This window comes from Podarcis raffonei, chromosome 5 (genome assembly GCF_027172205.1).
Source record: "Podarcis raffonei isolate rPodRaf1 chromosome 5, rPodRaf1.pri, whole genome shotgun sequence".
Lineage (NCBI taxonomy): Eukaryota > Metazoa > Chordata > Lepidosauria > Squamata > Lacertidae > Podarcis > Podarcis raffonei.
Genome location: NC_070606.1, coordinates 72,126,276 through 72,136,008, shown reverse-complemented (window position 1 = coordinate 72,136,008; position 9,733 = coordinate 72,126,276). Strand labels below are relative to the sequence as shown.

The following is a 9,733-nucleotide window of genomic DNA, read 5'->3' as shown; positions in this document are numbered from 1 at the left end:
TCAGGTGAACATGTGAATAATCCTCTCTGGAAAGGGAGCTCCAGTCATGCAAAGTTCCTGATTGTGTAGATGAGTCTACCAACATTCAGCCAAACTGCCCTTCTGGCATGGAACTAATGGATGGGGATCCTGGAGACAGAGACAACCTTCCCCTTTCATGTATTCTTTGAAGGCAAAGGTTAAAAGGGTTCCTTCATTTTGCTGGTATCTATCTGGTTTGGTCGTTTTCTATTTTATTCATTTATTAAACAATTATGGCCTTGAATGTTCCATATTTTCTTGCCTTGGGTGTCTTTGGAAAAAGATGCATGAAATTACTTTCCAGAAACAAATGACTACAGCAGATATTGCCTATACAAGATCAAAAGGTCATACGCATTCAGACTCATCTAGTGGAAGCTGATTGTTGACAGAGTGAACCAAGAGGTCAGAAATGATACTATAATTGGGTGCTTTTGGTATCACTTAGCCTACACATGATCCCTTGCTGGGGAATATAGGAATAAGAAACTTGAAGACAGAATTCTGTTTGAATCTCTCACATGCCATTGCTTTTCACTCTGCAAACTTTGATACCAATGAGATGATTGACCAAAGCCTCTTAGTAAAATTGCGAGCACCACTGGGTCAAAAATGGGCCTTGTGCAAGTTCATGCAAAGGGAGGGTAATAACAAATTGCTTGTGGCCTCTGATTCTTTTTTTATTATTATTTCCCTTTGGGGCAAATTAAGTTTCTTTACCTAAGAGATGCGGGAAAGATGTTGCAGATGTTGCTTTGGAAGAAGTGGCTTCAACCCAGAGGGAAACTGTTAGAACATGACCAGGCGAATTTACCTTTTTCTCTCTTTCCAAAACAAGATGCAGCCTGAAAAATGGTCATCTTTCAAAATTTGCACTTCTCCAAATTTTGCAGTGCAGTTCTCCAGCCAAGTAATGTGTACAGAAATGCAGTTGCTAGGGTAAGGAACATGTATAAAAACATATTTAGTGAAAATAAGTATTAAAATGCATCCTATTTGGGGAAATTTGTTTGCAAAAAAAAATCTGTATATTAGGCAAAATCGCATATTGTAGAAAGATGATGGTGAATTTTCATAGGGGCTTTTTTAAAAATGCAAACTTGTGCAGAAATTTGGAGAATTGAACTTATTACTGAAAAAATGAGAAACTGGGAGAAACTGAAACTGACATTACTGCCCATCCCTTGTTGTCACACAGGGCAGAGAGAAGCAGGCTTCACCCCAGTCTTTACGTCTGAAGAAAGTCTATGCATGTATATGTTAAAATGTGTACCCGGCTACATACAGATGTTTCATTGTCTGAACCTATATGCTCCCTTCCTGCCACATGTTCACTCATTTGATTTTGTTTTATTTTATACAACACACACACACACACACACAGAGAGAGAGAGAGAGAGAGAGAGAGAGAGAGAGAGAGAGAGAGAGAGAGAGACTGTCAGCTGACATTAGCAACTAAAAATATTCCATCAATTCTGATGGATTAATATAGGCCAGGGGTAGCCAGCCTGGTGCTCTCCAGATGTTATTAGACTACAACTCCCATCATCCCTCACCATTGGCCATGCTTGCTGGGGCTGATGGGAGTCCAACAGCATTTGGAGAGCATCACATTGACTGCCCCTGATATGGGTAGTGCACATCGACTGCAAAGTGAGTCTCATTGTATTTACCGAACATCTGTAAAGGGCTGAGCCAATCATGGCACATGCACACAGTCTTTACTATGATTAGCCACTTTGCATAATGAATCGAAATCGCTCTCTTCCAAGGTGATAAAGTGGGGTGGAGGGAGTTCAGTTCAAAGCATACAGGTTTTAAATAATTTCTGTGCTGATCAGAGAATACGCTGAGTTTTAATATTAATGCCAAATCACAGAAGGAAAATTCTCAGTGCTACGGGAGGGCATTTTGCTGCGCAGAAATACTCGCAGGGAGTAGGTAACAGGAGCAGCCCGCGATATTGCCTTTCGTTTCTAATGCAACATTCATGCTTGATGTGTCTCTCCTTACCGTCCCAGAATATTGCTGTGCACACTTTGTTCAAGCAAATGCCACAAACAAAGCTGAGCTGTAGCCGGGAGGAAATATATTCTTAGTTGGCAGCCAGAAATGCATTTTTGTTTAATGGGAACTGCGGGGAACTGTGGAAAGGCGTTGTCCCCCCCCCCCGCTCCCCCTCAAAGTCATTTCTGAAAATGGAACTTCTCAAGAAGCTGAGAAGGGAACAATGCATGCTGGCGGAGGTGAGAGAGGTGCATGCTGGGTGAACTTGGCTTCAGCTCAGAATAATTCTGAGTCTGGTGCATCCAGCAGCCCTGGACAGGATAGGATTGCTGAAGGCAGAATGCAGCCTTCCAGCATGAGATGCCTGAACTTGACAGGTGGGACAAATGCAGAAGGACACACACAGAGACACACACGACAAATGCTGTGTTTGAATTATCGTGCCTACACCCCCACACGTTGCCACTTTCACAGGGCCAATGTCTTTGCACTGAAATAGCTGCCACCAAAGGAAAACTCAGTTTGGAAAAATGAAACCCGGAATGAATAAATCATGGAGGGGCTCTTCAAGCCTTGACAGTTTATCCAAGGCTCTTTGGGTGGTGAAAGACAGCACAATGCTGAGCCCAGAGGAGGGAGTGCCATTGTTCGGGTGTGTTTATGTGCCACATGAGCCCCTCACCTTGGATTCATGGTTTCTTTTTAAAGCAAGCGGTGCCCAGGTTGGCCGTCTGGCAAGGAGGTGGGAAATGGAGGGGAACAAGCGACTCATGCAGGTCATCCACGAAATGCGCTCGGAAATCATCAAGCTAGAGAGAGAGAACAGAGCCCTCCGGGGGCAGCTGACATGCAGCAGGCAGAAGGCAGCAAAGCGAGAGGATGGAGAAGGGGCCGAAGACAAAAAGGACAAGGGCTGGAGCCTCGCAGACTCAGTTGAAGAGGCCGCTGCCTCGCCAGTGACTCTGCGCAGGAACGTCTCGGCAGGCTCTGCTCTGACACTACAGGAGCAAAAAGGTACCCATGATTCCTGATGGGGCAAGTTATGACTAAACCTTTTGTTTAGTGACCCTTCCTGGACCAGAGGAAGAGGGAGGGTAGCCAACATGGTGCCCTCCAAATGTCATTGGATTCAGTTCCCATCAGCCCCAGCTGGCATGGGCAATGGTCAGGGATGAGGGGAGTTGTAGTCTGGAGGGCACCATGTTGGCTAACCCTGAGATAAGCTAAAGTATTCCACTGATAGTCACAAGCTGCTCTGTGTAGGCCTCAGAAACTCATCCTGTCACACTCGGAAATTAGGACAGCAGTAATTATTATTACTTTTGTTATTTTCATTTTTATTTATTGAATTTACATACCTCCCTAAACCCGGGGGTCTCAGGGCAGTTCACAGAATGAAATCAAGATATAAATGCACAAAATACCTAATAAAAATAAAAACAACAACCCAATAGCACCCCCCCAAAAAAAACCACATTTCAAAAGTAGCTGTTGTAACGAGGCATGAACTAAAGGTTGAAATTAGAGTTCTGATATTACAGTCTCCCAAATTGAGGCAGTCTAATTGACATACAAATGGTTTGTTAATTATGTAAATCAAGTTGTGAGTTGGGAAATGGCTAAGCACCACCCGTCACTGCTTTTTGTTTACCTCATGCAGCCTCTTACCTTAACAGCAGGGAAGTGGAGTGTTGTTGTCGTTGTTGTTGTTTTTCAAAATAATAATAATATTCAATTTATATACTGCTCTTTATCCAAAGATCCCAGAGCGGTGTATGACATTAAGAACATAATTTACATAGCATGATTATAAAAGACAATAAAAAACAACCACAGAAAAGTATCATAATAGCAGTCCCCCCACATTTAAAAGGCCATAGATTGTTTAAAGTGTTGGGCTTTCCTTTCATGTTACATGAAGAAGGCTTGCATTCGAACCTTGCAAAGCCTAAATGAAAACTAAGATGTCTAAAGATGGAATTTGGCCACACTTTCCTGAAAGTAAGCTTCAGGCTGGACGTTTTGCCACTTGAGGTAAATAAAAAATGAACCTACCACTGCCTCCAACAGCCATGGGTACACCATGCTGCAGGACACCACCATGACAGCGATGCAGGTGTACCATATAACCGTCCTGTTGCTCCACAGATGAGTCTGTGGAGGAGAAGGCAGGGGCACAGCCATGTAGGAGGAGGTGGGGGCAAGCAGCAGGCTCCTTGGGCCCAGAACTTCCACCTGAGGCGACCGCCTCACCTCAAGGCCAGGCCAGCCTTGGTAAGCCTCATTAAAAACACAGATCTCACTTCTGAGTAAATTCTCATAGGAATGCTGAGAACAATGCAAGGGGGGATCAGGCTCATTTCCCACAAAACCACTGGGGAGAATGGCGCCAGCACACTTTGCTTTCTGTCACAGGACAGAGGGCAAGAGGCTTCCTTTAAAAAAAGAGGGAGAACTAGAAATCCAGTCCAGCTAATGGTGTAAATGGGCATTGGGTGGCATGCCTAACATCTGGCCAGCTGGATAACATGGCACCCCTAGTTAAGTAGCATTTTGCAGCATATCAAAAAGGTCTTTGGAAATAGCCAAGAATTATCCGACAGTTCAGCACAAGTTGCACATAGCAATAATACGGGGGGGGGGGCATTTTTTGTTTGTTTGTTACTATGGTATGTATTTTTGTGTTTTTATATTATTCACCGCCCTGTGATCCTCAGATGAAGGGCGGTATAGAAATTTAATAAATAATGATAATAATATCTCAAGGAAGTCTCCAGTTTGCAGTTTACCGGTAATTGGTCTTTTGCATTTGCAATCAATTTGGCTCCAGGACTGGCTGCTCTCACATGTAAGGATCCCCCCTTGTTCCCTTGGTTCCAGTACAATTCAGATCTCTCTGTTTTTTGGAGATGCTGTACAACAGGAAGTGAGGGGGCCTATGTCTCACAGGCTAGGTCTGACCCACTGGTAAATTTTGTCAAGCCCACGGTCCAGCCTTTGAAAGGTTTCCAGCAAGTTAATCTGCACTGTTCAAGGGTGGCACTTGAGATATTATTATCGGGTTGGAGGTTATCAGCCAGCCTGTGCTTTCATGTCAGAGCCAGTGTGGTGTAGTGGTTAAGAGCAGTGGACTCGTAATCTGGTGAACCGAGTTCGATTCCCCGCTCCTCCACATGCAACTGCTGGGTGACCTTGGGCTAGTCACACTTCTCTGAAGTCTCTCAGCCTCACTCACCTCACAGAGTGTTTGCTGTGGGGGAGGAAGGGAAAGGAGATTGTTAGCTGCTTTGAGACTCTTTGGGTAGTGATAAAGCAGGATATCAAATCCAAACTCTTCTTCTTCAGAGCAATACCTTCTCAGGTGAGAAGCTGGTCAGTGCTATCTAACAGTGGAGGTTGATCCATTAGGATGCATGGCCAATTTCCCCACCACCTCAGTCAGATTCCAGTTGATCTGTTAGGTTAAGATTGTCACTCCGGGCTATTAATGAGAAAGGTTTTTTATTTTATTTTATTTTATTTTATTTAAAAAGACCAAACTACATGGATTACAATCTTTGCACAGGTAGCATTATGACGGTGAGACGTTATTCCATCTCCTCATCTGTGCCTTCGCTCCCTGGCAACAAACACCACAAATCTGACAAGAGGAATCCATTCAAGGGAGCCCTAGATGTGAAGGAGATAATCAAGCAGCCGACCTTTCCCACAGATACGCAACTAACCAACAAAGAAGAAAAAGGAGTTGCAAAAATTCCATCCGATTGCCTCTCCAGCAGTACATCCAACAAAAGGAGATCTTTCCAAGACCATGTTTACAAATGCAGGTAGGCCCGACTGAAATGATGATTGAAGCTTCAAGAAATCCCTTGTCAGGTTATTGAAGAATGCAAAAGTCTGGTTACCTGATGGCTCCAATCATTTTATAATGTCAGAAGTTGGCAAGCATTGGTATTGCTTCCTACAGCTATGGGACTGGACTTGAGCATATTTAATTGAAGAATGAGCTTGATAAATCTCATGACCATATCCTTCCATTAGACATCTATTTACGAATTATTTTATTAAGAGATTTATATTCTGCTGTTCACCCAAATTTGTTTACAAAAAAAAGGTCAAAGCATATCCGGTGCAATATTGCAAGTTGTAAACAGGGATGGAGAACCTGTGGTCCTCCTGATGTTGTTGGACTGCAACTTCTATCAGCTCCAGTCATCAGGGATGATGAATGTTGTGTTCCAACAGTATCTAGATGGCTACAGAGTCCATATCCCTTGTGCAAAGCATGTCAGCTTTGCAATGCCAAGTTTCACTATCATGGCAATCAAGGGGAAGCTTACGTGAAGTGCTCTGTGTGACTCAGGCTGCAGTCCTAAACACAATACCTACAACGTTCACCTCATTGGCTGTAGTAGGACTTGCTTCTGACTTAACATGCATCAGATTACAATCTCACTTGTAGAATCACAGTCCCCTGTGAGCAGCATTCCAGTTATCCCACTGGTGTCTTTGGGGCGTGCATATCTATTTAGAAGAGTTTTGGATGTCTTGACTATAATTAGTTTCCATATGAGGAGCAGGAGCCTCAAGAAACATTTTTGCCCTATTCATAAGAGGATAGCTTCACCAGGACCATGAAGATGCACATGAATGTTAACTGTCAAGCAATGCCCAGTATTTGCTTCAGAAACATTTGCTAACAATGCGGAGCCATATTTGCAGATGTAAACCCTTTGCAAGTGTATACAAGTGCATGATGCCCTCCAGATAGTGTATCCAAACACACCACCCAATCATCCCGTCCATTGTTAGGGATGATGGAAGTTGTAGTCCAGCAACATCTGCAAGGCTCTACATGGCTCGTCTTGTTATAGTGCACTGTGGCTTTGAAGTGGTTATTCCATGAGTCTTCCACGTTGAGTAGTTATTCTTACAAAAGGAATGCTGGAGGATTCCTCTAGATGAGTAGGAAGTGCAGTCTACACCATGGGGGAGCAGAAAGGAATTCAAATAATTATTTTTTTTACATTATAGTCTGGGATGGATTATCATGCTTTCCAAAAGAAAAAAAAATCCCCAAAAGGTATACAACATGGGTCTGCAAACTTAGGTCCACGGGCAGGATCAGGCCCAATTACCTTCTAGATCTGGCCCACAGACGGTCTGGGAATCGCTGCGTGGATCACTAGCACGTGTGTTATTTCTCTCTCCCTCCCTCACACGGTGGCGGTGGCAGCAGTGCCTCCTCCCTTCCTCCTCCTGGCTTCTCCCTGCCCTGCCTAGAGGAGGAAGGGGGCTGGGTTTGCTGGTGCCAGCAGCAGCAGCGCTCAAGCAGCCACCATTTTAAGCAGCCCCTCTCCGGAGCCCTTTTGCACACCGCTCATCATCCCTACACCACCACCGCCGCCAGCCCCTGCTGCTCACAAGACACAGGTAAGCAGCCACTGGGGCTCATGGTGCTCTTGCATCATTTTTTCCCCAAAATATAGTCCGGGCCCCCACAAAGTCTGAGAGACAGTGAACCGGCCCCCTACTGGAAAAGTTTGCTGATCCCTGGTATACAATCTAGGACAAAGTTGGCAACCTGTGGCCCATAGATATTATTGACTATGGCTACCATCAATCCTGACCATTGGCCATGCTGGCTTGGGCAGATGGAAGTCGGGGTCCAACATCTGGAGAGCTAATGGTTCGTCAGCCCTGATCTAATTCAGGATACGTTTGCAATGATGAATTATGTTGTACTGATACATTTGTGATCCAGAAGGTAAAACATATCACATAACATTTTGTTCCAAATATCTTGCACATGTTTCTTTTTTCCCTAGGGGTAAAGTAAAGGCTGTCAGTTTCCTGTTACCCATGGACATGTCACGTTATTCAGAAAATCAAGGCTCTTTCACATGCTCGCAAAATCAGAACACAAAACAGTTAAGCACCATTATTGAAAAGGACATATGAGCCAGTGAATATTCAAAGGGCCACCGTTGACTTCAGAGATAAACTCGCCTGAAGCGAGAGCCCTGCATCAGATTACATTTCTGCAAAGCTGTTTGGCAGAATGCCCTCAGAGAATCACCCGGGCCAGCACTGCAGGTCATTGGCAGATTGTTTTGCAAAGGGGGGGGGGCCTGTGACAGAGACTGTCAAAAGCCTGTGTGAGGAGGGCTGAAAGAAACCCACTGATAACAAATGCCTCTCTGCTGTATTTTATTTTATTTTTTACTTCATGGTTTATTTCCGGAACCCCATTAAACAGCATTTTATATAACAGTGTTCACTGTGGTCTTTTTAAGAGCGTGTACTATAACCTCCCTTTACTGATCAAACTGCCAGAAATATAGAAACTTGTAAAGAAGAGGAGATAGTGTCTATTTTATAAATCTTTAAAAAGTATGTGAAAGAAATACAGGAGCGTATCTGTCTTTCAAATAATAAAAGTTTGGTTTGTGTCCATTTGCATTTAGCCCCTGAAACATTCTGACAAATTACTAAAAACATACATATTAAAACATGGTGGATTTTAAGTATTCCCTTTTTGCTATGCTTGCTCATACAGTACCTGATGACTGATATATGCATTTAATTGCTCTTGTAATTAAACTGTTACTAGCAGGAGATATTAAACCAGCTTCCATGAGTAGGCATTTTCATTTTCCAAACTCAAGATTTGATGGCTAGTTTCCTCTAGCTAAATATTCCTGAAGAAGGAAGACCATAAGAGCATTGCTGGATCAGACCTAGGGTCCAGACTATGTTATGCTTAAAGTAGACCCAATGAAATAATTGGGACTTAAGTTAGCCATAACTAACTTAATTGATTTCAGTGAGTCTACATGGAGCAAGATAGGAATCTGGATACAACCCAGGCAAGAGTGAGGTCAATGGCCATGAGATTAGAAGAGGCAAAAGGTCCTCAAAGATGCTTGGCAAACTGAATGCTGACACTCAAGAGTACTGAAGGAGTTTGTGGGTGCAATCTCAGAGCCCCTGTCCATAATCCTTGAGAATACTTGGAGAACAGGTGAGGTTCCTGCAGACTGGAGGTGGGCAAATGTTGCCCTCATCTTCAAAAAGGGTGGAGACCCAGATGACTGCTGACCAGTCACCTTAACGTCAATACCAGGAGAGGTCCTAGAGCAGATAATTCAACAGTTGGTCTGTGAGCACTTAGAGGGAGATTCTGTGATTGCTAGGACCCAGCATGGCTTTCTCAAAAGCAAGTCATGCCAGATGACTCACATTTCTTTTTTTCATGGAATCACAGGCTTGGTGGATCAGGAGAATGCTGTGGACATAGTGTATCTGGATTTCAGTAAGGCCCCCATGATATTCTTGCAGAGAGGCTGGTGGGGCGTGGGTTGGATGCAGTAACTGTTAGGTGGATTTGTATCTGGTTGGCAGACTGAGCCCAAAGAGTACTCACTGGTAGTTCCTCATTTCTGGAAGAAAGTGACAAGTGGGGTGCCACAGGATCCTGGGCCCATTGTTGTTCAGCACCTTAATAAACTACTTGGTTGAAGGAATTGAGGGGATGCACATTACATTTGCAGATGACACTAAGCTGGGCGAGTGGCTAACGCTGTGGAGGACAGAACTGGGATTCAGGATGACCTTGAAAGATTGGTGAGCTGGGCCAGAACAGACAAAATGAATTTCAGGAGAGGACATATGTAAGGTTCTGCACTTGGGCAGGAATGACCAG

General features: G+C 44.0%; 1 protein-coding gene across 1 annotated transcript; it reads left to right on the top strand.

The window, feature by feature from the left end:
- Window positions 1–2,743: 2,743 nt before the first annotated feature.
- CCDC195 (coiled-coil domain containing 195) lies at window positions 2,744–8,299 on the top strand. The gene is made up of 3 exons (XM_053387457.1): window positions 2,744–3,042; window positions 5,594–5,855; window positions 7,857–8,299. Exons 1-3 carry the CDS (start codon window positions 2,778–2,780, stop codon window positions 7,987–7,989), a joined length of 660 nt encoding a protein of 219 aa, XP_053243432.1. The 5' UTR covers window positions 2,744–2,777; the 3' UTR covers window positions 7,990–8,299.
- The last annotated feature ends 1,434 nt before the right edge of the window (window positions 8,300–9,733 follow it).

Excerpts from the sequence above, each read along its gene's own strand:
- CCDC195 (XM_053387457.1), top strand. The coding sequence starts at position 2,778 with ATGGAGGGGAACAAGCGACTCATGCAGGTCATCCACGAAATGCGCTCG. Across the intron at positions 3,043-5,593 it reads GACACTACAGGAGCAAAAAG|GTAGCATTATGACGGTGAGA; the intron begins GTACCCATGATT and ends ATCTTTGCACAG. Across the intron at positions 5,856-7,856 it reads GACCATGTTTACAAATGCAG|GGGTAAAGTAAAGGCTGTCA; the intron begins GTAGGCCCGACT and ends TTTTTTCCCTAG.